The following is a 26100-nucleotide window of genomic DNA, read 5'->3' as shown; positions in this document are numbered from 1 at the left end:
TCCATCAGCCCACACCAATCTCCCCAGGGATGTCAGGATGGTGCCAGGCTCTGTTCAGCCACAGGACAAGGGGTAATAAACTACAACCCAAGAACTGCCACCTCAACGTCAGGAAGAGCTTCTGGCCAGGAGGGTGGCAGAGCCCTGGAACTGCTGCCCTGGGAGCTCCTGGAGTTTCCCTCTCTGCAGACACCCCAAACCCACCTGGACCTGTTCCTGTGCCACCTCCAGGTGACCCTGCCTTGGCCTGGGTGATCTTCAGATCACCCCAAAAACTGCAACCCCAAAAATTCAGTGAAAAGGAGGGAGTTCAGCTGTTCAATCTGAACTGATCCTGATCCTTGTCCCAATCCCATCTTTCCTGCAGAGTGAGCAGGAGCTGTGAGTGCCTCCACACGTGCAGATTCTCAATCAAGCCTCTTTTGTTTTGCTTTTTGTTTTGCTTTTGGGTTGGTTTTGGTTTTGTTTTGTTGTTTTGTGGTTTTTTTTTTTTTTTTGCTTGGCTGGTTTTGCTCTTTCCTGATTGAATGTAAAGTCACTTAAATCTCTGCCTGCAGCCCAAGCAGCAACTGCAGCTCTTTTTCCAAGGCTTCACACCTGCCACAGCTTGTTTGGCACAAGAGCCAGGCTTGCAGCACTCGGTGGCAGGAATTCTGTGGGAGCAGGGAATGGTCCAGCAGTTTCTCTTCCCTCTCCCCCCGACCCCTCCTCCTTTTCCCCCCCCTTTTTCCCCTCTGCGTTTGCAAACAATGACAGTGATGAGACCCAAATGATGGGCGAGGAGGAGTTTCCATGTGAATTTTGCTTACAGAGCAGCACAGCAATCAAGCAGATGGTCTCTTTCTTCCCTTTTTGGATATTCTCCTAGTGGATGGGATCTTGCTTGTAATTCCAAGAAGGTGGGCTCCCTTCTTGCTCACTTTATGAGATGGCTGAAAATTCCAGGCTGGTTCTGATCTCATGCTAATGAAAAGCTCCTTTTTTTTCCCCCTGCTTCTGAAACATGAAAACTTGGCTCTGCAGCCGTGGTGGAAATGAAGCTGCTTGATTGTCTCCCAGTGACATCATCCCAGTGTCAGCCATAGCCAGGAAATTCTTGACCATAACCACTTCTTGCTTCAAAGATTTTTGCTCCTCTGTTTCAGCCCAGCAATGAAATCATCCCAAGTGGTGGCTGCTGGGTTTTGGATGACTCCCTTTTCATGTCCAGCTCATGCTCCTCATCCCTAAAGTACACGGGATGAAGCAGTTTGCTGGAGTTATGGAATTATTTGGGTGCAGATTGGCCTTTATAGATGATCCAAACCCTGTGTCTTGTCTCTCCAGTTGCACTTCAGTGCCTTGCTTTCCTCTTCCTTTGAATGATTTTATTTAAGGATTTTGGAGTGTTTTCATATGAACAAGACCCCTAAAAGTCGGGTTAGAATTTAAGGAAATCCACTGCCCTGCTATTGAACTTGCCACTTCATTTTTGGATGAAACGAGTCTCTAGTACTCCATGAAAAATGAGTCTCTAAATCCCCAAGAAAACTCCACAAACTGTTATACTAATTTAAGCTTCTATTATAGCTTATAATTTAAGCTATATAATTACAACCTGGTGATAAAATTCCCACGGGGTTGCAGGCTGAGGTGCTCTGTGCACACAGTGAGAGACGTGGCACCTCCCTGCCACCCAGCAGAGGACAAAAAACCCGCAACTCATTCCCCATTTACACAACTCCTGCCTCTTGGAAGGGTTCAGATTCCCTTTCTGGAGCTTCACTCACCTGGAATTGTGTGTGTTTTTCCAGCAGTGCTGTGACCTGGGCTACCACGCCAGCCTGAACCGGGCGCTGAGGACGTTCCTGTCGGCCGAGCTGAACCTGGAGCAGTCCAAGCACGAGGGGCTGGATGCCATCGAGAACGCTGTGGAGAACCTGGATGCCAACAGTGACAAGCAGAGGCTGATGGAGATGTACAACAACGTCTTCTGCCCCCCCATGAAGTTTGAGTTCCAGCCACACATGGGGGACATGGTCAGTGTGGCTCCTTCCTGCAGCTCTGCCTGTTTGTCGCCCTCGGTTTTGGTTCTTTGACCCCCTCCAGGGCTGCCTGTTTGGCACACTGGGAGCCTTAAATTACCCTGAATACAAATTAAATTGCCCTGATTTCAAACCTCCCTTCAAGGCCCAACAAGGGATCCAGCAGCACTGGGATGTGCTTCCAGTGGAAATACAGATTATTCCAGTCTGGAGACACTCCTTCCACTGAATTCCCATCACTGCGTTTACCCAAGGGCTCTGCCTAGGAATGCAGCACATGGAATTTCCTCCTTGAGTCACATTCATATGGAATATTCTTTAAAATCAGCCTTTTTCTTCAAGTTCCTATCCCCCAGCACTCAGCACATTGTGAGGTAAAAGGGAATTAAATCTCAATTCTGCACTGTACTTTGTTTTTTATCCCCTACACAAAGCTCAGCCCTCAAGCCTCATTAATACCCATCAGATGGTTTTTGTGAGACACTGAAAAAGCTGCTCCTCAGCTCCTCCCAGGGCTGCCTGTCTTTTGGGAGCCTGAGAGGTGGGAGATGATGTGAAGATTAGGCAGAGGCTCATGGCAAAGATATCTGAATTTTACTCTCTTGGCTATCAAAGCTGGATGATCTCCAGAGCTCCCTTGCAGCCCCAAAGATTTTGTGAAAAGGAGCAAGTGCTGCTGTTAAACCCAAACTGATCCTGATCATTGGCCCTTCACTGGAGGTGAAAATGCTTAATTAGGTTTAATATTAAATATGAGTAGGAGACTTGATAGGTTTCCAAAATGTGAGTAGGAAACCTGCTGAGTTTCCTTCAACTACAGGTTAACCCCAAGACAACCTCTGAATTTTGAGGTTGGAAGTGCCAATATAAGCAACCTAAATTCTGGTTTTTTGCAGCATCCAAGTGTGCAAGTGAGAGCAAAAATGCTGCTTTTTGCACCCTCCTTGTGAGCTGGGGCTGTCAGAGGACTCTTCATTTTTGGCAGGGCAGACCCCTCTGATTTATGGGTTTATCAAGATGTGGTTGCTCAGCTGGGAGCTGTTGGAAGTCACACAGGCTGAAAGTGCTTCTGAAAGGGAGCACATGCACAGTGTGACAATTGAGGTCAGTTGGTTGGATTTCCAGATTATCCCTCAAGCACAGACTGCAGGATGGTCTCTTCTTTTGGGAAAAAAGGAATTACAGCCTCTGCTCCAGGCTCTTCTTTGTCTTCTCTCTTTTTAAGTGAAACCTTCAGACTGCAAATGGCCTTCCTTGGATTTTTCTGTGCTGCTGATGCTGTAAGATCGTGGGAAGAAAAGGAATTACCTGCAGAGTCTCATTCAGGAGCAGCTCCCATTCACTGAATCATTTATCTTGCTGCTTCTCAAGGCTGGAGGAGTGTTTAGAAATGATGGTCTTGTTGCAATGGTGCTGCACACAGCAGATTAAATCAGAATATGTCATCCTGTGTGTGCATGGGTGGGATAAAACTCCCGATTTCAATTCTGCCTCTGAAGAAACAGCCTCAGGCAGTGAGGTCAGTGTTTTCTTGTAGAAAACCCACACAAAACCCAGAACAAAACGAGAGGGAAAAGCTGCCTCATGCTGTGGAATCAGAGTTATTCTGAGCAGCTCAGGGAGCCTCAGTGTTCTGGTGACAGGTCCCCAGGCTGAGCTTTTTGATTTCAGCTGCCCTGGATTCATTCAGGGGTGACCTGTGCCTGCTGTTGTGCTGTGCAGGTGGTTCAGCTGAGCAATCCCAGCCCCTTGTGCCCCTACCCCAGGATGCTTGGCTGAAGCACTGAACCCAATTCTTGATTTTTGATGTGATTTATCCATATACATGGGATCAAGCACCTCCAGACTTCCAGCACACACTTGGAGCTGACATCACTGAAAGCAGCTGATGTTTCCTAGCTCTTCTTTGATGTTGCCATCATCTGCTTACTGTTTGTCCCCTCAGGGAGGGAGCAGCAGAACCTTCTCCTCTGCTCGAAATCCAGGTTTCAACCTGGCTTTTCAAACTGGATGCAGCTTTAAACTTCAGCACTCTAGAGAATGTGTCTGACAAATAAATGAGCAATTGCAATGCTCTGCTGTGCTGTTCCTCCTGCAGGAGTCTCAGCTCTGTGCCCAGCAGCCAGTCCAGAGTGAGTTGGTGCAGAGGTGTCAGCAGCTGCAGTCCCGCTTGTCCACGCTGAAGATTGAAAATGAAGAGGTCAGTTAATAACCAAAACTCAGCAGCCCCCTCTTAGCCACTTCCAGTGCTTTTTGGGCGCTGATGATGGAAGAATCTGGTGGTTGTGATCCTTTTCTATTAACACTTGTGGTAAAATTCAAAGCCAAAGCATCTTGTGCGTTCATTGTAGTGTGATCTCACAGGAAAGTTGGGTGTGTGGAGAGAATCCTTTAAAACACCCCCCACATCTCTCTTCCCATCCCTGTTGGAATTTGTGGTATTGATGATTCTGAGATTGTAGAAAGTGTTTGTTTTTTTGCCTTATGGTTAAAGAAGAAGTTACAATTTGTCTGTGTTGGTTTTTAAGGTTGTTTATTTTTGCCATGTTTTGTTGTCTCGCCGCAGGTCTGTCCTGCAGGGCAGCGTGTGGAGCTCTGCCCCTTAGTGGGATGTTATAAATGTTATATATTAGAAACTACGTGTGTTATATTTATAATAATGTGCTAATATCTATCATTTATGTTGAACAGTGTGTCTCTAGCCTAAACTAATAGAAAAATGCCAACACCACAGTGAAACATGGAGGGCATGAAGAAGGAGAAAAAGCACAAGGCACACCCAATTTCCTCCATCTTGTCCCCTTTGGACCCCTTATCTAGAATCCTAAAATTTTACTTTTGCACCCATGCCACACTTGATTATGACTTATATCAAACACTCATAGCTGGTAATTGATCCTGTAAGATTGAAAACTCTTTTCCATGGCCAGAGATCACAGCCAGTGTCTCTGGGGGCTCTTTCCAGGGGGGTTCCTGACCCCTGCCAGGGTCCCAGGGCAGCCAGAGGGAAGCCCTGGATTCCCACACGTCCCTACCCTGATAAGACTGGCTGTGTTGCCAACGTTGAATTTGGATAGCAAAGGGAAAAGGAGGAATTTAATGTTTTGAAGTGAGTTTGCATAACCTGATTTAAAGTGATTTTTGTTTAAGTGGCTATCCAAGATGAGAGGAAAATGACAGGAGTGGGGATCTGATCTCTGCACCTCTGTGTTCAGGAACTTTGAAGCAAAATTTGCAACCCCTTTTATGTCTAGAAAGTTGATTCTTGCCTTCAGTGAAAATGTACAGTGCAGCAGAGTCCTGTTTGTAATTAATGTTTAATGCCCAGTAGATGCAGTTGCAGAAGACAATTAGAGAATCTCGGTTCCAGCTTTCTTTGCTTTGAGGTTAAATTTCTTTCCATCTCCTCCTGATCCCAGCCCCTGAGATCACAACTGAGATCCTGGCACAGAGTCCTGGCAGGTTCAGGGTGCTGCCAGCTCTGTGCTTGCGTGGCCTGTGCTGTTAATGAGCCAGAATTAATTACAGCACCCAGGGTGTGAAACCAGTAATATCTGTTTATTAGCAAAGTGCTCCAGGGGACTTCACCGCCTCTGTTGTTTACTCACAACATAAAACCTTGAGGTTTTGAGCTCTCTCCTTCTTGCTGGGCAGGTTAAGAAGACGATGGAGGCCACGCTGCAGACAATCCAGGACATTGTCACCATCGAGGACTTCGATGTCTCTGACTGCTTCCAGTACAGCAACTCCATGGAGTCTGTGAAATCCACGGTGTCGGAAACGTTCATGAGCAAACCCAGCATTGCCAAGAGAAGGGCAAACCAGCAGGAGACTGAGCAGTTCTACTTCACTGTAAGGGGCTGATTTGGAGGGATTGAGGAGGTTTTTTTCTTTTCTCTTTTGGGAAATTCTCCCCTGTGAGGGTGGTGAGGCCCTGGTACAGCTGTGGCTGCCCCATCCCTGGAAGTGTCTAAGGCCAGGAGAGGAGGCTGGGATACCCTGCCCATCCCTGGGTGATCTTTGGGAGCTTGGGATACCCTGCCCATCCCTGGGTGATCTTTAGGAGGCTGGGATACCCTGCCCATCCCTGGGTGATCTTTAGGATCCTTCCCATCCTGCCCATCCCTGGGTGATCTTTAGGATCTTCCCATCCTGCCCATCCCTGGGTGATCTTTAGGATCCTTCCCAACCCAGCCCATTGCACGATTCTGTAATTTTCAATGTGATCTACTCAGATTTATCCTCACAACAGAGTGCAAAGTGATGCTTTGTCCAACAAAAAACGCTTCTCTCACTGATTTTGGGCAAGCAGAGGGAGCGGGTTGGGGTTTAGAAATTCTCCCAATTCTCTGGAAATATTTTGGGATATCTCTGTTGATTCAAACATAGTCTGTGGCTAAATCATGTCAAATTTGATTTCTTCTGCATCTGAAAAGGAGTTTTCTGAGAACTTAATAGCTTGTAAGCATGAAATTTCAAAACTAGAGCAAACTAAAAAAGAATGCTTAGCTCTTTCATTTTTTGTTCTCATCTTACAATTTCAGCCTGCATAAGCTTTTCATTGAGTCAGTGTTTTTTACAAGATGCTAAAAGCTTTTTGCTATTGAATTTCATGCCAGACTGGGTGTCTTTTTCCTACATCAGATTTATGTTAAAACATTGAAATTTGTTTCCAGTTTCAAAATATTTCAGAGTAGCAGATGAAAATCATGGATCTTACCCTGGTTAATTTGTCATTCCTTTGGGCATCTTTCTTCTTCCCAGAATGGTGTTGCTTGTTAAAAATCTGAATTTTCAGTGCAGATGGCACTAATTTGGCAGGATGGATCATTAGGCCTTGACTTAAAAAATCCAAAATCCTCCACTGAAGGTGAATCTGGGAAGATTCACCTTGAGAGAAGTGGGTGGAGAAGCTGCTTCAATTACGACAGGATTGACCACCCTGCCCAGGGTTATGGAACTAGAAAAGTGATTTTTAATTGAACTCTGAGCATTTCCTCTCTAGAGAGAGATTTTTGAGTTCAGATAGGAGAAGGAGGAATGCAGGGCTCAGTTTGGATGGGATATTTCTCCGTTTCATGTTGTTGCTGTGGTGTTAGAGAGAGAAACTCTTTAAGCAGCCTGATCAGATGCTGGATTGATCTGCTATTGACCAGGCTTATAAACAGCCTGGATAAGGATTTCCAGCTCTGAATCTCCCAGGAGCAGCTTTTTCTGTGTCTCAGAAAAACCATCTGATGGGTATTAATGAGGCTTGAGGGCAGAGCTTTGTGTAGGGGATAAAAAACAAAGTACAGTGCAGAATTGAGATTTAATTCCCTTTTACCTCACAATGTGCTGAGTGCTGGGGGATAGGAACTTGAAGAAAAAGGCTGATTTTAAAGAATATTCCATATGAATGTGACTCAAGGAGGAAATTCCATGTGCTGCATTCCTAGTCAGAGCCCTTGGGTAAATGCAGCGATGGGAATTTAGTAGAAGGAGTGTCTCCAGACTGGAATAATCTGTATTTCCACTGGAAGCACATCCCATTGCTGCTGGATCTCGTTGGGCCTTGAAGGGAGATCTGAATTCAGTGCTATTTAATTTGCATTCAGGGTAATTTAAGGCTCCCAGTGTGCAGGGGAGGACGGCCCCAGCCCTGAGCTGCCGCAGGTGGCTGAGGCAGGGAAGCAGAAATGACTTCAGGGAGCCAAAATCCAGGGATGTGCTGCTGCTGCCATGGTTACAGCCCTGCTTCCCCACCAGGCATCCTGGCACAGCTGCCCAGCAGGGCACAGCTGGCACCAGCCCCACCTGGGCACTGGGATAGGGGGAATGGTGTCATTCTTTCACCCCAAACCAGCATAATTGGAGTTCTTAGGCAAAATGTTGGGTTTTTGTGTCTGGGAAGAGGAGGAAGCAGAGCCATGCTGCTTGGGTGAAGTGCTTTAGGATTAATGGGGGGTTATTTTTGCCAAGGTTTTAAGACATGGGGAAATGGGGGATAAAATCCTGCTGCAGCTGGGGGGGTCCTGGTGGTGCTGATCCTGTGGGGCATGGATCCAGTTCCCCCACCTCACTCGAGTGCTTGGTTTGGAATTATTCTTGGAGGGCTGAGTGGAAAATCACTGTTTTCCTGATTGGAGATGGAGCAGTGGCAGAATTTTATTTTTTCTTATGTCCCAAACGGGGAGGGCTGCTTGGGTTCTGTTCCTCCCTTGTGCAGGTGGCTGTGCCTGGGAACAGGATTTGGGCTCAGAAATGCCAGACTTGCTGGGGTTTGCAGGTGCAAAACACTCCTGGCCCTGACTGCCAGCTGATCTTCACCTCTGCGTTGTCACCCTGAGTTGGAATCTGTGATATTTAAATTATTCTGAGATTGTAAAAGTCTCTGTCTGTCAGCCCCCTGCCAAAGCAGAAGCCATAATTGGTCTGTGCTGGTTTCCAGGTTGTTTATTCTGTTGATCTCTCACATGTTCTGCTGCCCTGCCCAGCTCTGTCCTGCAGGGCAGCGTGTGGGGCTCTGCCCTCAGTGGGATGTGACAAACATTAAATACCAGAAACTCCCTGGGCTGCATTTACAAGAACGTGCCAATATCTGTCACCTACGTTGGACAGTGTGTCCCCAGCCTGGACCAACAGAAAAATGCCAACACCACAGTGAGACATGGAGGGCATGAAGAAGGAGAAAAAGGACAAGGCACACCCAATTTCCTCCAGCTTGTCCCCTTTGGACCCCTCATCTAGAATCCTAAAATTTTACTTTTGCACCCGTGCCATACTTAATTATTCCTTATATCAAACCCTCAGAGCTGGTAATTGATCCTGTGAGATTGAAAACTCTTTTCCATGGCCAGAGATCACAGCCAGTGTCTCTGGGGGCTCTGTCCAGGGGGGTTCCTGACCCCTGCCAGGGTCCCACAGGGTTGCCCTGGACTCCCACAACCCTGCACCCATCAGGGGACTCAGACATTTCTGCTGCTTTTTTCTGGCTGTGCTCTGCCCCAAATAAAATCCTCAGGAGTTCACCTGTAGTTTGAGGATTTTTTTTCCCCTTTGTCTGTTTTTATTACACCAAAAATCCAAGGCTAATGGATCTTTGAAATTCACAGACAAAAGCCTGAAGCTTTATTTTGAAATTAATTTTTTTTTCATCAGTATCCTTGCAACAGGCAGGGAACAGAATGTTAGGCATGAGGAAATAGTAATAAAAAAAGAGATTCTGCAGTGGATGGGAACATCTTTTTCTCCTTTAAAGCAACCACTGGTACCTGTTGATTTTTTTAATGACCTCAAATCCAGAGTTTTGCAAGTCCCAGCGAGTGCCTCTGCCCTGCCCTGCCTGACCCACCTTAGGCTGGGCTTAGTGTTTAAATCAGCTTCAAAAAGGGGATTTAACTCTGCCAGGAGGAGCTGATCTGCTTTTCTTGAAGCTTCTGTTTGCAGCTGAGCCTTCCAACCCTCCTGTCCTTTCACCTGGGGCTCCGACACCCCCCAAAACCAGATTTATCCTCAACTTCCCCCCCTTCAGACTGGTTATTTTTGCAGTTTTGTTTTAGTATTATTTTATATACTTTATATTATTGTAGTTTATGTTTATAAAGTTTATATTATATTAGTATAGTTATATTTATTATAGTTATATATATAGTTATATATTATAGTTATATATATATGTAGTTATATATTATAGTTATATATATATAAATATAGTATATATTTTATATATATTTATATATAGTATATATTCATAGTATATAAATATAATTATATAGTAATAGATATATTATTAATATAATATAATATAACATATTTATAGTATATAAATATATAAATATAATAGTATATAAATATATAGTCTATAAATATAGAAATATAATAGGTTTATTATATATATAGTTATGTTATATTATATTTATTACAGTTTTATTTTTTTTATTTTCATCATATTTTCTTTTCCAGAAATTGAACTGATTGAGCAAAATATAGTTAGGGCTTGGCAAACAAATTCTATGGGGAAATTCCCAAAAAAAAAAAAAAAAGTAATTCCTTTTTTGAGGGTGCTTCCTGTTTTCTTCCAAAACAACAAAAAAATTGAAATATCAATAAAGGAAGCAGGAAATGCTGAGACTTTCCAAAGGGACTTAATTCTTGTGAAATGTTTGTTTCAATGTTGTCAAGCGAGGGGACATAAAACACAGGATTTTGGCAGTTAATTAAAGCCATTTTTGTTTGTTGTGTCAGTGCACACCAGGGCTGGGGAGCCCTCAGGGGAAGCTTTGTTAGTTCCTGGAAGGTTTTCCCTCACCCTGCTACTGCTTCAGTGTGGACATTTCTTTATATATTCTATTAGGATATTATAGTCATAGATTTTTATATAAATATTATATATTATATATTATATATTATATATTATATATTATATATTATATATTATATATTATATATTATATTATGCATTATATTATATGTAGTATATTATATATAAATATCATATGAAGATTGCATATATTTAGATATTCTTACTATATATTATATATTTCTGTAGATATAATTCTTTATTTATTTATGTACATAATTCTACTTGACTCTTTCATTCCTGCACAGAAGCTGCCCCTGCAAAGGCCAGGCAGGGTCCAGGCTCTCCTGTTGTTAAAAATATCCATTTTTACCTCAAGGATTTGCAGTTTTATTGTGCAGATCAGCCCTGAAGGGAGGTGGATTGAATTGGGGACAGCTGGAAGTGTCCAAGGCCAGGCTGGACAAGGCTTGGAGCACCCTGGGATGGTGAAAAATGTCCCTGCCCTTGGAACTGGATGAGCTTTGAGGTCCCTTCCCACCTAAACCAGCTGAGGATTTGATTATAACGAGAATATTTCATTATTGGATAAGAATCCTCTCTCTGTGCTCATCCTGCTGCCGAATTTTGAAGATCTCTGAGGATTCCAGAGAGTGCTCTGTGATATTTGCAGAGTTTGTGCTTTGGAATGAAGCACGTCCCATTTATGATGTGGACAGCCCCTGTACAGCAGAGTATTTCACATGCTGCAGCTCAGTGGAGATAAATAAAACTGCTCTGAACTGCAAGATAAGAGATGAAAGAACTGCAAAAACCAAAAAAAAAAAAAAAAAACCCAAAAAAACCCAGCATTTGCAAAGCTGTGGAAAATCAGGGAGCAGTGGGAAAAGCGCCTGCGTGGCTGTACAATATTCCACTGCCAGGGTAAATCTGAACCTCAATAATATCTTTATTTGTTTTGTCCTGTGGCTCATCCAGCACGCAGGGTTTGACAAGTAAAGTGGGGTGAGAGAGGTTAAGTGAGAGAATAAGCACAGTAGCAGCCTTTTAGCTGGTTCAGACAGATTGTTCATTCAGTGCCCAGGGATGGATGACAGCTCCTCTGACGGCTCCAAAGATGCCAAACATTCAGCTGATCCCACAGTGCAGCAATGGAAATGGCCCTGCAGATGGAGAATTTGCAGAATTTCAGAATTGTTCAGGTTGGAAAAGGCCTCTGAGATCACTGATCCAAGCTTGGCTGGGCTCAAAATAGGAGTGGCCTGAGCTTTAGACTTGCCCAGATACTAAAGCCAGGTTTAGTTTGTGCTTTTATCCATAAATTTCAGAGTTATTGTCACTGTAAATTCAGGGTCACTCTGTAATTTCAGGGTCACTCTGTAAATTCAGTGTCACTCTGCAACTGCAAATCCAGTGTCACTCTATAACTGTAAATTTAGTGTCCCTCTAATTGTAAATTCAGTGTCACTCTGTAAATTCAGTGTCATTCTATAACTGTAAATTCAGTGTCACTGTAAATTCAGTGTCACTCTGTAACTGTAAATTCAGTGTCAGTCTGCAAGTTCAGTGTCATTCAATAGCTATAAATTCAGTGTCACAATAAATTCAGTGTCATTCTGTAACTGCAAATTCAGTGTCACTCTAACTAAATTCAGTGTCACAGTAAATTCAGTGTCATTCTGTAACTGGAAATTCAGTGTCACAAACTAAATTCAGTGTCATTCTGTAACTAAATTCAGTGTCACAAACTAAATTCAGTGTCATTCTGTAACTGTAAATTCAGTGTCACTCTTAACTAAATTCAGTGTCACTGCAAATTCAGTGTCACTCTATAACTGTAAATTCAGTGTCACTCTGTAAATTCAGTGTCATTCTATAACTGTAAATTCAATGTCACACTAAATTCAGTGTCACTCTAAATTCAGTGTCACTCTAACTGTAAATTCAGTGTCACTCTATAAATTCAGTGTCACTCTTTAACTGCAAATTCAGTGTCACACTGTAAACTCAGTGTCACTCTAAATTCAGTGTCATTCTATAACTGCAAATTCAGTGTCACACTAAATTCAGTGTCACTCTAACTGTAAATTCAGTGTCACTCCATAAATTCAGTGTCACTGTAAATTCAGTGTCACTCTGTTACTGCAAATTCAGTGTCACACTGTAAATTCAGTGTCACTGTAAATTCAGTGTCATTCTATAACTGCAAATTCAGTGTCACACTAAATTCAGTGTCACTCTGTAACTGCAAATTCAGTGTCACTGTAAATCCAGTGTCACTCTGTGACTGTAAATTCAGTGTCACTCTGTAAATTCAGTGTCATTCTATGACTAATTTTAGTGTCACACTAAATTCAGTGTCACTGCAAATTCAGTGTCACTCTATAACTAAATTCGGTGTCACTCTATAACTGTAAATTCAGTGTCACTCCAACTGTAAATTGTGTCATTCTGCAAATTCAGTGTCACTGTGTAAATTTGGTGTCACTCTTAACTGTAAATTCAGTGTCACTCTAAATTCAGTGTCACATTAAATTCAGTGTCAGACCAAATTCACCATCATACTAAATTCAGTGTCACTCTAAAGTCAGTGTTACACTAATTTCGGTGTCACACTAAATTCAGTGTCACTCTATAATTGTAAATTCAGTGTCACACTAAATTCAGTGTTACTCTGTAACTGTAAATTCAGTGTCACACTAAATTCAGTGTCACTCTGTAAATTCAGTGTCACTCCAAATTCAGTGTCACTCTGTAAATTTAGTATCGTTCTATGACTAATTTTAGTGTCACACTAAATTCAGTGTCACTCTATAAATTCAGTGTCACTCTATAAATTCAGTGTCATTCTGTAAATTCAGTGTCACACTAAATTCAATGCCACTCTATAAATTCAGTGTCACTCTGCCTCGTGCTCACAATCCAGCAGCCCCAAGCCTTGTTCAGAGTGATGAACTGTCCCCTCACCGTGCTGTTTTTTCCACAGAAAATGAAGGAGTACCTGGAGGGCAGGAACCTGATCACCAAGCTGCAGGCCAAGCATGACCTCCTGCAGAAGACCCTGGGAGAAAGTGAGTGTAATTCAGGATAATTAATTAATCTGTCCCCAGCAGAGCTCCAGCCAGGCTGGGATGTTTGCTGAGCTCCTCAGCTGAGGGTGGCAGCCCTGCATTAGTGATGCAGTGGCCATGCTGGTGTTTTATGAATTAATTCCTCTGATTTGCATGAGGGAGATGAATGGTGAGCACCAAAATGTTTAACGAGGCAGTGATGTGCATCACTGAGCTGTGTGCTGCCCCTCCTGCACGCCCATCCTGGGGAGCTCTTCATGATCTCTCTCTGATGATTCACCCATCAATTCAGAATTATTTGCCTTCATTTGTGTGGCAGGTTGGCTGCTCCTCACCTCTGTGGGTTCCACCCAGTGTTTTATTAGGAGAAGCACAAACAAATTTCAGAGCATGTGAAATATGTTGCCTGTCTAGAGGGCATCAGTCAGGGGGCAGCAGCCAGAACTGAATATTCATTTGCTGTTAGAACAAAGGCAGATTTCTTTCCCTTCATGGTATGGGCAAATTCTGTTGGCCAAAACCACTCCAACTATGCATCCAAGTTTCCATAGAAACCTGCCTGCCTTGCGTTTGCAGAGGAGAAGGTTTGAACAGTCTAAATGTCAGGTCAAAAACTGGCTCAGCTCAGTCCTGGCTTGTGTCTGGGCTGAGCTGAGCTCCCCACAGCTCGTGGTGTGCAAATCTGCTGGATAAAAACTCAGCCAGCATGTGGGCTTTGAAGTGCTTTGTTTTCAGTTTGAAAGTGCACTGTCAAACTGAAATACTTCACGCTGCACTAATTAAGAGTTTTGTGATTATCAGAGACAAGGGGAGGATGTGCCTTGGTGTGGGTTGGGTTGGTTGAAGCTGCTCATCTCTTCAGCTCTCCTGTAAGCAAGGGTGGCTGAAGGCAAAGTTTTGTGTCCTCAGGGCATTTTCCTTGTGCCTCTGAATGTCTGTGAGTGAAATACTGAAATATTTCATGCTGCAGTGATTAAGAGTTTTGTGATTATCAGAGACAAGGGGAGGATGTGCCTTGGTGTGGGTTGGGTTGGTTGAAGCTGCTCATCTCTTCAGCTCTCCTGTAAGCAAGGGTGGCTGAAGGCAAAGTTTTGTGTCCTCAGGGCATTTTTCTTGTGCCTCTGAATGTCTGAGTGGCAGTGGCTGCCCCTGTGGCTGGTGACATTCCTGGCTCGTGGCTGGCCTCTGCATTCCAGCCCTGTTTCCTCTTAACCTGCCTGCCCCCTACACCCAGCCCAAGCTGTGCTAGGGGGAAAGGAGAGGAAATGAAATGTGATTTCTGTATTGCTCTGAGGATTTAAAGGCTGCTTCTGTTTTCTTCATTTGCTTTTTGCAAACCAGAGCTTTCTTAGTGGCTCTGGGAAGGGATGCAGTGTCAGGGTGAGCCCCAAAAAAACTCCTCCTGTCATCTGTGAGATCAGAAGGAGCTGGGAAAGGCAGGAACATCCTTTTCCCAACCCACAGGAGCAGGTTAATGGTACAAACTGGGGACCATGCCTAGATTTATCCATAAAATGTCACTTAATTGGGAAATGGGCAAATAAAATTCCCTCCACACATCCCCAGAGCACAGTTAGGAGCTTTGCAGGAAAATGTGCCTCCAGCTGTGTGTCTTCAGTGCCTGGGAGGTTCTGGGGTTGTTATTTTTTATTCTCCTCCCTGCCCCATCCTCAGGTGACATTTTTCAGTCGTGGTGCAAATTGCCTTAATCTGAAGATGACAAGTTCCAGTAATAAAAGTAGCAGCAAGTCCTCCTCTCTTCAAGTAATTATGTCCCTGCCTCCTGTCCCCATTTGTCACCCTGCTGCAGGAGCCCCTTGATGCTGCCACAGCCGTGTAATTTCTCTGTATGAATATTCCATGATGAAAACGGGACAGATGGCTGGAAATTCTGCTGCAGAATAACATTTTCATGTCAATTATGCACTGTTTTGGCTTTACGTGGGGAGAGCAAAAGTGGCTATCAAGATGTGCTCGACTAATTGTCAGCCCATCAGCAATTAGTTGCTTCCCTCACTCCTCCTTCCATCTCCCCAGGAGCAGGAAGGCAGCAGGAGGGAAGGTGAATTTTCAGCTGCTGGGAATCAGTGTGCTTTCACTGATTTTTATTTTTAACACCAAAAATAAAATGGGCCTGTCCCATTCCCAGCAGCACATCCTCTTTTCTCCTGCCTCTTCTGTTGTGATGTTTTCGGTGATGCTGAATTAGCAAGTCCCTGGCTTGGCTGCTGCTTCCTCGAAAACTCAGCACAAGTTAATGGAGTGTTTTTATAAATATGTTTATAAAAAACACCACTGAACGTCTGTCTCTCAAAATAACTTGGGTGCCAGCACGTTCAGGCTGTGGGCTGACAAATCTGGGAATGTTTGCACTCTTCCTGAGGGGCTGTGTGAAGTAGAATCTCTTGCCCCACCAGTTCCCCTGGGAAGAGGGAGGGAGGGACTGACAAGCCCAGTTTTTTGGCAGAAGTCAACAGTTAGAATGCTCAGGGAGGTAATTTCTATTTAAAAACAAGAATTTGCAGAGTTAGGAGCGCTTGGACAGCCTGAGGTGGTATTTGGTGGAGCTGAGCTGCCAGGGGTGGGTTTGGTGCTGTCCTTGGAGCTTCCCCTCCTCTGCTTTCTTCCATCTCCTTCCAAAATTCTCTGTACAGAAATATTGAAAGCATTTTCCCACTGCTCCCTCCTCACGCTGATTTCTGTGTCTCCTCCCCAGGTCAGAGGACAGACTGCGCCCTGGCCAGGTAGGTGTGGCTCAGGGAATTGTGTTTTTAAGGAAAATCTGATGCAAATTGGTCATTCCAGATCAGTTACCAGCCCATGATATGTGTCTGTTAGAAAAATACATGGATTTACAGTCACAGAGTGGAATCATGGAGTGATTTGGGTGGGAAGGGACATTAAAGCTCATCCAGTGCCACCTTCCACTGTGCCAGGCTGCTCCAAATCCATCCAACCTGGCCTGGAACACTTCTAGAGATGGGGCAGGAATTTAATAAATTTAATTAAATGTAATAATTTATTATAAATTAGATTTTATATATTTTTAATATATTTATATATATATGTGTGTGTGTAATGTGTTTCTGTTGATTAAATTTATAATAAATTTAATTTTAAAAATATTACCTATAATATAATGATAATTTATATAATTAATTAATATAAACAAATTCCTTTTCTTGCCCTGGTGTATTTAGAGCAGATCAGGATCAGGATGGAGAAGTGAGAGAAATTTGTTCATTTGGTGCTGTCAGCCAGAGAAATATTCTCCAGATTTAGGTTTTTATAAGCAAATTCCTGGTCCTGGGAGAGAGGTGTGCCCAGGGACTGTGCAGGACTTATCCCCAGGGTTGAGGACCATAAATTGGGAAACTTTGGATCCCAGTGCTGCTGTGCTGTGCCTGGATTCCAGCAGGATGGAGAGCATGGAGAGGAAACCTTGGAATTTAATTAGGACCAATCCTAGAACCAGCACTAAGCTTCTGGTGGGGCTTTAGTAAAACATTACAAATCCCATCTCCAAACTGCTGGATTTGGTGAAACATAACAAATCCCATCTCCAAACTGCTGGATTTGGTGAAACATTACAAATCCCATCTCCAAAGTGATGGATTTGGTAAAACATTACAAATCCCATCTCCAAAGTGATGGATGCAGGGGCTGTGCTGGGCACCAGGGGCTGGGTCTCATCCTGCCTCGTTAACAAAAGGAAGGTGATTACCACCAGCGTGGACTCATTAGTGCTGTTCCCATTCCTCACAGCAAAGCAAAACTGACAGGTCCTAATTAGACCCTGACATCTGTAATAATAAAATATTATTCATCTTGAAACAATTTTAAATATCAAAGAATCATGCCCGCTAACAGTTTAAAACCCACCTCATTGTCTGTGACAGCCCGTGGAATTGGATTTTTTAAAAATTTTTTTATTTTTCATTCTGTGCTTTTGATTTTTTTTACAAAAGGAATTTCCTCCAAATTAACACATTGTACAGGTTTAAAAAAAAAAAAATCACACTTCTAATCCCCTTATTTATAATTCAGCAGCCATCTGCCCTGGCAGGGAATTGGCTGGAATGATACATTAGGGCCTCTCTGCTATTATCTCCCTTGCTTCATTTTTACAAGAAACTAAAGGAATTTTAAACCCCAGTAATAAATTTTGAGGGGAAAACCCTGGCAGAGCAAGGCCTTTTTCCTATTTTCCTGCCATTAATGTCTACCACCATCAGCAAATGAGAGCAGACAGACAAGGCTGAGCCTGGCTGGCGCGTGCTGCTGTTCCAGGGGGGTTTTGTCTTATTTATTTAATTGAAATCTTATCCAAACCATCATAAAACTCCACAGTGGCAGCTGGGAACAGCACAGGGGGAAGGAACCTGCTCCCACCTGCTCTTCCCTCTGCAATTTATACCAAACTTCATCTCCAGCCAGCAGCCCTGGATCACGGGATGGAAATGTCAGGGGTAATCTTCTCTCAGGGCTCCCCTGTGCCTCCCGCAGGCTCTGCCTGATTTAAAATCACTTCCAGTCTTTTCCTGGGGGTCCCAGAAATGGGAGGAGGCTCTGGCAATGAGGATTGACTGGGAGATGTGGCTCCTTCCCTGCTCCAGTGCATGGTTGGGGCACTGGAGGGATGAGCTGGTGATGTTGGAGAATTTTCATAATTCTTCTCTTCTCTTCTCTCCTGTTTTTCCCTCCTGCACCCCCGGACCAGTGGCCGGCGCAGCTCCACTGTGAGGAAGCAGGTAATTAACAGTTCCCCCAGTAACGAGGCAGGGATGTGGTGTGGGAAGAGGAGGAGTGGTGGAAAACAGATTTTTTTCTGTCCCTCCCTGTCTTCCGTGGACCTTTTCAGTCTTGTTGAAGAAATCCCTCAAAGCTGGATCCAGAACCTCACTCATTTAAATTGTCATGATAAAATTTAAAATTGCTTTTTCTCTGTGTTTTGAGAGATTTGGAATCAAAATCCCAGACAGCCCTGGTTTATGGGATCCACGCTGTGGTTCCTTTGTCTCCACTCCCTTTATTTTCCCTGTTAAACCTTTAGCTGCCCTCTTGTTGTGCCTTCCTGTAATAAAGACTTCCAAAGCCAGGTTTTGGGGATAAATTTAATAAATTTAATTAAATGTAATAATTTATTATAAATTAGATTTTTAATTTTATATATATAACTTGTTTATGTTGATTAAATGTTGCTTTTTGGTAGCCAATTGAGCTAAAATGTGATTCTTTGAGATAAGGAAGACCCAAAGTATCTCTTGTTGGTACTGTAAGGTTAAAGTTTGGGAATTCCAATTCACACAGTCTTGAGCTGCTGCTTTGGAGTTTTGGAATGAAGAGAGCAAGGTGGGATCTTGGTGTGCACAGTCAAACCTTTCTCATTTTTTATTCTTTTTTTTTTTTTTTTTTTTTTTCACTCTATATTCTCCCTGCTCTTGCTGGAATTCCTCTCTGGGCAGGATTCCTCGCAGGCCATTCCCCTGGTGGTGGAGAGCTGCATCCGATTCATCAGCAGGCACGGTGAGTTTGTGTGACATTCCTAGGAAATAAAATAAAAAATAAAATAAATAAAATAAAATAAAATAAATTAAAATCACCTATATTTTACAGGTTAAACTGTAAAATAAACCTCATAGGGGATGTTCAGAGTGGCTCAGGACCTGGTGCTTGTGCAGAAGCTGCCCCAGAAGGCAAATGACTCTGATTTTTTGCCTGCATTGCTGGTGCTGTGTGTGCAGTGACTTCTCCAAATAACTGACCTTGTGGACGTTGTTTTGCCAACAATATCCCTTTATTCCTTGCAAAATAAGCTTCCCATCCCTCACCTTCCTTTGAGGCCTGAAATGTGGCCTTCACCAGGGACAATCCCCCTCTTCACGAGGAGGAGGAGGAGGAGCACTCCGAGGGTCTGAATGTAGGAGGTCAAGCAGTGAATTAATTGTTCACTTACTGCCACAGAGAGATGATTTATGCCTGTTTGGAAGGTTGACCTCTGCCAGCCTTGAATGCTGTACATTTATTGCATTTTGTTTTCATTTTTAATTGATTTCATTTGTTAGTAGCGTGCGAAGCAGCTGTTAATTAACACGTGTGGAGGGAGGTGGAATCCATCTTCATTAACCAAGGTGCAGGGCAGGTAGCAGGTCCTGTTTGTTTCCTTGTTCCATTACTATTTTAGAAACCATAATCTGGAGTCCCATTCTCAGCAGCACTCAGAATAACCAAATTACAGCTCTAGAATCAGGTTCTGGAATCTTTCTTTAAGGCCACATTTGGATATTTGCTGGAAAAATCCTCGAGGCCACATTGGAATGGGAACTGATGGGGGATAAATCGTGGCCAGCAGGAGATGCTGATTTCACTCAGATTCCAGAATTGGCTTTGATTTTCCAACAGACTCAGCTGAGTCCTTTTTAAACATTTTTTAAACGTTTTCCTCCTGACATGGGTCATATTTTACTCCTGCTGCTCCACTGCTGGTTTATGACTTCCTCCAGGTTGTAAAATCCTCTGGGGATCCTCCAGGGTGAGAGATAACATGAATGGCTGTCAGAGCCCTGTTACTCTGGCACTTTAGAAGGGTTAATAATTTTTCTGCCTGTGCTGAGTTCTGTTGTTTCATATTCTGGACATCTCAGGGAAAGGTGGATTAAACCAGCATCCTCTGCCTTTGTTCTTATTTTATCTTTATTACAGGAGCTGTAGCTGCTGAAGGTGCCATCTTCTTTTATCTAATCTATCTTATCTTGTTATCAGCATCTCTTGTTTTCCTGCAGGTTTGCAGCACGAGGGAATATTCAGAGTGTCTGGGTCGCAGGTTGAAGTAAATGACATCAAAAATGCATTTGAGAGAGGTAAGGAAGGGCTCTTCAATATCCCAGAAATTACTGCCAAGGGTGGGAATTTGTGTGAATGCTCAGAACTGCCCTGAATGCAGCTCACTTCGTTCTGTCCCTTTGATTTTTTTGTGTTTCCTGAGTGAGGCTCTCCCAAACACCTCCCTGCTGCTCATTAACCTTGAGTTCTCACTTGTTTGCTGTTGTGCTTTGTACCCTGTGGAGTGCCTGTATAATAAATATTCTGAATTCAATCTCCTCTCGTGTCTGATAGCTTATTGATTGTTTGCAACACTAAAGGACGCAGAGGATTTCATTATGAGGTGTAACTGCAGTTTCCTCCCCTCTCCCCCAGCTCTTTGTGTGCTGCAGGATGAATTTCCATGGGGGTTTTTTTTCGTGTTGTTGAGGCACAGCTTGGCTACATTTATTCCAAATACCAGCGAGGGAGAGAGGGAAATTTCAAGAGAGTGTTAATTTGAGGTAGCTTTTAATAGATTGGGTTTTTTTCCTCTGGGAAGAGCCATTCCACACAAAGGCAGGAGCAGTTGGGAGCCTCCTGACTCATCAGCTCCTTGCTGGGCTCTTCTCCCTGGCAGAGCAGGTTCAGAGGAGCTGCTCCTCAGGCAGTCCCTGGGTCACTGGCAACAACAGGGCTTCTGTTAATCCCTGGAATCCGTGTTCCCAAAGAATAGGATCAGTGTTTTTCTCTGCTGGCTGCTGCGGGAGACGGGCAGTCATTAATTAGGCACAGCGAGTTGATTTTGCTGCTGGGGGAGAGAGAAGTTGAATGAGCAACGTGTGCTGGGTGATGTCACCTGTCCTCAGCTCCATCTACCTGGGAGTGAAAACCCTCAGCAGCAGGGCAAGCAGGAATGTGTGTCACAGGCAGGAAAAGCATAATTTTCATATAAAAAAACTTCTATATAAAGAAATACCAGCTTGGGGAAATAGCCACTTGTTCCATGCTGGAATAAAAAAGAGGATTTTTCCCCCTCTTCATCTCACTTGTCTCTGTAAAATCTGTGATATAGGGGACTGCCAAAGTTAACAATAAGGTCCCTGCAGTTTATTACTTCATCCAGAGCCCTTGGTGGCAGTTAATATCAGGGATAATGCTCAGGTTTGGAGTGGCCCATTTATTATCCCGTGTGTTATTAAGATAATAGGCAAGCTTTGGTAATTTCAGTCACATAATGGATATATATAGCTTCAATTTGAGGATTGCCCCATCATTAAATCTAATTATGTCTGATAGGGAGTTTTCCCCAGGGAACAACTCCTTGAGTGAGCATCTTCCCTTTGGTAATGCAGACAAACCGTGGTGGATCTGCGGCAGCAAATTGTCCCAGCAACATTCCCCCACCCCATTCCCTGTGTCTGCACCCACCTGGGCCAGGTGTGGGATGTGTGTGTGTCACCTGGGCCAGGTGTGGGATGTGTGTGTGTCATCTGGGCCAGGTGTGGGATGTTTGTGTGTCACCTGGGCCAGATGTGTGGTGCTCCTGTGTCCCTGTGTCACCTGGGCCAGGTGTGTGATGCTCCGGGATCACCTGGGCCAGGTGTGTGCTGTTTGTGTGTCCTCTGTGTCACCTGAGCCAGGTGTGTGATGTTAATGTGTCTCCTGTGTCACCTGGGCCAAGTATGTGATGCTCCAGGGTCCCCTGGGCCAGGTGTGTGATGTTTGTGTGTCACCTGAGCCAGGTGTGTGATGTTTGTGTGTCCCTGTGTCCCCTGGGCCAGGTGTGTGATGTTTGTGTGTCCCCTGGGCCAGGTGTGTGATGTTTGTGTGTCCCTGTGTCACCTGGGCCAGGTGTGTGATGCTCAGTGCCCCTGGGTCACCTGGGCTGCAGTTTTGGGTGTGCCCAAAGCCTCCAGCCAGGTGCTGGAGCTGTGATGTTCCCACCTGCCCAAACACCTGGGGTGTCTCTGCTGCGGGAGCACCACCACACCCCCGTGGGTGCCAGCTCAGTGACAGGGTGACACTTGGGTGACAGGAGCTGTCCCAGGTGTCCTGGCATTCCTGGCAGAGCTTCCCACCCGGGGATCTCTCTGTGCCTCGGTGGGATGAACACAAATCCTTTTCTTCCAGTGTTTTATTTCCTCCAATATTGTGATTTTTCTCTCCTTGCTGCTCAGGGGAAGATCCCTTGGCTGGGGACCAGAACGACCACGACATGGATTCCATAGCAGGAGTCCTCAAGCTCTACTTCCGAGGCTTGGAGCACCCCCTCTTCCCCAAGGACATCTTCCATGACCTGATTGCCTGTGTCAGTAAGTACATGAAGAGCTGCAAAGAAATTGGATTCGTTTTCCTCATCCCCCCACTTGTCTTCCCTCCCCTTCCCCTTTTTTTCCTGACTCCAGGCTGAGTTTTTGGGGATTCTTGGGCTGATCTCTATTACCCAGTCTGAGCAGTCACCTTGTCACAGCCACCCTTGCTCTGACATGAATGAACAAAGAGACAGAAATTCACAGATTTTAAGGGCTGTGTGATGAGATTTTGTGAGCCTGGGTTTGGTGACAGGATTCTTTTAAAAGAGAATAAAGAAAAAAAACCCTCACTTGTGTAAAATAATCTTGAAGAGCTGTCATCAGAGGATGTCAGAAATGCCCTCTCCGAGGCAGGGGATCACCAGCAGGGTTCCCTGGATATCTGCTTTCCCTGGATATCTGCTGCCATGCTCCTGTGTGCTGGCCTCAGCTGACAAGGTAGTTTTTATTCATACTCCTTTTAGCTTCATACCCACAAGGGACCATCCACTGCCTCCTGCTCCAGCATATCAATCATCAGGGCACTCACTGTTAACATCTTTCATGGTTACTAAAGGTGTTTCTGCCAGCAGAGGGTTGTTTGTGGTTTCTGTGTTGTTTTTAAGTGGCCTGGCTCTTGCTACATCCCCCAGAATTGAAGAAAGATTCCATTGTCCAAGCAGAGAAATGGCCTTTGCAGCCTCTGAAGAGAGGCAGATCACTGAGGAGACAGCATCAGAAATGCCCTGTGCTTTTCTGCTCCTAATAAATGCATTTCCAGACTTGGATTTGTGCTCTCCCCCGAAGGAGCTCTCCCTTCTCAGCTGATTTTTGCTGCCCACTTCTTTCTCAGCGGGCTGCAGCACACAGAGCCCTTTGCCTCACCCTGTAACTGTGTTAATTGGAGTGTTCAGCTTCTCCTTTTCAAACACCCACCTTTCCCTGCTGCCCTGAAGGAGTCCTTGTGCCAGAGCCCCTGGAGGGTGTGGGAACTCAAAACATCCCTCAGACATTTCTGGATGTTCCAGGCCCAGGTCAGAAGCATTTGAGACCCTGGCACAGCTGGAAACAGCTGTGATTTTGGGTTTGAGCCATGGAATCATTTACCAACCTTGCAGGAAGAACAAGAAGTCACAAAAGTTTAGATATTAGAGTAGAAGTAGTCACAAAGTAGAGGGAAGAATTTTTGAGTGCTGTACAGGGGGGTTTTGGTTTTGTACATGGGGGTCAGAGGGTTTAAGATGGATTTGGGATCTGGGCCTGCCCTGTCCTCCCTCTTTCTCCTTCCTCACCTCCATGTTCTTGGTGATGTTGGCACTCACAGATTGGTTTAGAGTAGAAAATCACCATTTAACATAGGTAATAGGCATTGGGGAAAACTGTAACCATGTAACACGTAATGTACCATATAAAAGATAGAAAATCACCATTTAATATAGGTAATAGGCATTGGGGAAAACTGTAACCATGTCACACGTAATGTACCATATAAAAGATAGGAAATCACCATTTAATATAGGTAATAGGCATTGGGGAAAACTGTAACCATGTCACACGTAATGTACCATATCAAAGACAGCAGCAGCCCTGGGCGGGGAGAGAAGAAGCAGTCGGGGTCAGAGAGGATGTCAGGGTGTGTGTGTGCCTCTGCCTGAGCTGTGAGCAAACCACAGCAGCCCCAGAAGAAAATCTTTTAGATAACTTGCAATAAACTGCCTTGAGACCCAACAACAGAGACTGCTGAGCCTTCCTTGGGAAGCTCGGCTTGGAGGAGAGACTTTTCCACCACACGGAGCCACCCCTGACCCAGAGGTGAGCTCCAGCAGCTGGGGTGACTCTGGGCTCTCTCTCTCTTCCAGCCATGGATAATTTGCAGGAGCGAGCGCTGCACGTCCGGAAGGTGCTGCTGAACCTGCCCAAAACCACCCTGATTGTCATGAGATACCTCTTTGCATTCCTCAACCAGTGAGTACCCCTGGGAGCAGCAGGGCTCTGCTGCAGGGCCTGGGATGGACATGGAATTATTGAGGGTGGACAGGGCAGGGACTTTCCTCCATCCCAGGCTGCTCCCAGCCCCGTCCAGCCTGGCCTTGGGCACTGCCAGGGATCCAGGGGCAGCCCCAGCTGCTCTGGGCACCTGTGCCAGGGCCTGCCCACCCTCACAGGGAGGAATTCCTCCCAATATCTCATTTAGCCTCCACTTTTTCAGTGTAAATCCACGGCAGGGGGGGTCCTGCTGTAACCCTGATTTTGAGTTGGGCTGCAGGTGGGCTCTGAACAACAATAACAGTGAAGAAATAAAGCCAAATATTAAAATCAGCATCCAGAGCTTTCAAACTCCCCTTGCAGTTCCTGTTTCATTTCTCAGTAAATACCACCAGTGGCTCATTCCTTACCTGGATCCAGCACATTTGTATCCCACCAAGCCCAAACCAAACCTTCCGAGCTCAGCTGTGTGTTCTGAGCAGAGGATGGTGGTGGTGATGGTGATTTCTGCTGCTCACCCTCCTTCCCACCTCTGTTTTTTTTGCAGTTTGTCTCAGTTCAGTGAAGAAAACATGATGGATCCCTACAACCTGGCCATCTGCTTTGGGCCCACGCTGATGTCTGTGCCCGAGGGGCACGACCAGGTCTCTTGCCAGGCTCACGTCAATGAATTGATCAAAACCATCATCATCCAGCATGAGAACATCTTCCCAGGGCCCAGGGAGCTGGAGGGCCCCATCTACAGCAGAGGTGGAAACACAGAGGATTACTGGTATGATGGATGCTCTCAGCAGAGCCATGGCTGGATGTTCATCCATGGATTAGGATGCTGCAGCAGTGTTGGCTAATTCAGGATTGCAGCATCTGGTCCAGCCTTTCAAAAATCTGTTTTATAGCAGCAAAGATGGTTCTGGTCTCTCTGGGGAGTCATCAGCTTAAAAGAAATAAGCTGGTATAAAGTAGCTATTCAGTTGTCAAACCTCACTCACTTATCTTGAAGGGCAGGGTTGTGGAGGGATTTTCTTGGTTGTTCTGGTTTGGTAGCTGCCAAAATCAATCTTTTTTTTTTTTTTTTTTTTTTTTTTTTTCTCTCCTGCTTTTGCCTTTTCTCTCTGCCTTTGCTTCAGACACAGGGGTGACTTGCAGCTGAACCTCCAGGGCTGTGGCACAGTTGAATTTCCAGGGGGAAGGGAAGAGGCAGGAATGCAAAATCACCATTTCCATGCAGCCTGGAGCTCCAGAGGCCCGGCCACGTGCTCAGGCTGAGAGCACATCTGGAAGCAATTCAGGCAGAGCGGCTCCTGTCATCTGGGGTGGAAGTTGGGCAGTGGGGGAAGGAAAGGAGGGCTTTGCTTTCCTCCTGATCCCTCCCTCCGAGCATCAGGAATGTTCATTTGTGTCCCACTTCTCCCCCCGTTGCTCCTGCTCTCCTTCAGCCTCAGCAATGTGAATGATTATTTTCGTGGACTAAAATAAATAGTTTTTTTTTTAAATGCAGGCACTGTGGGGACAGAGCAAGCCTCGTTTCCCTGGCTTGTCTCAGAGCTGTGGGATCACTCCTCATTCAGAGGCTCCTCCAAACTCGCTGCTGTGTGCAGAGGACTTGCCAAAACCTTTTGGAAATTCTCTTAATTTCACCTCTC

At 44.8% G+C, this 26100-nt stretch overlaps 1 protein-coding gene across 7 annotated transcripts in view; it reads left to right on the top strand.

The window, feature by feature from the left end:
- Positions 1-26100, top strand: part of SRGAP2 (SLIT-ROBO Rho GTPase activating protein 2) — a 108875-nt gene that overhangs the window by 63531 nt on the left and 19244 nt on the right. For 4 of the 7 annotated variants that reach the window (XM_077789064.1, XM_077789062.1, XM_077789066.1 and 1 more), the window contains 11 exons: positions 1794-2018; positions 4123-4224; positions 5679-5876; positions 13292-13376; positions 16093-16120; positions 18097-18127; positions 18842-18902; positions 20159-20236; positions 22358-22492; positions 24331-24436; positions 25005-25229. In XM_077789064.1, the coding sequence (XP_077645190.1) occupies positions 1794-2018; positions 4123-4224; positions 5679-5876; positions 13292-13376; positions 16093-16120; positions 18097-18127; positions 18842-18902; positions 20159-20236; positions 22358-22492; positions 24331-24436; positions 25005-25229 (1274 nt within the window). The remainder of the gene's footprint in view (positions 1-1793; positions 2019-4122; positions 4225-5678; positions 5877-13291; positions 13377-16092; positions 16121-18096; positions 18128-18841; positions 18903-20158; positions 20237-22357; positions 22493-24330; positions 24437-25004; positions 25230-26100) is intronic. The other 3 variants (XM_077789065.1, XM_077789063.1, XM_077789068.1) reach the window with 1 other exon arrangement.

This window comes from Lonchura striata, chromosome 30, assembly GCF_046129695.1.
Source record: "Lonchura striata isolate bLonStr1 chromosome 30, bLonStr1.mat, whole genome shotgun sequence".
In the NCBI taxonomy this organism is placed as follows: domain Eukaryota; kingdom Metazoa; phylum Chordata; class Aves; order Passeriformes; family Estrildidae; genus Lonchura; species Lonchura striata.
The sequence above is the reverse complement of the archived record's forward strand: the minus strand, read 5'-3'. Positions and strand labels throughout refer to the sequence as shown.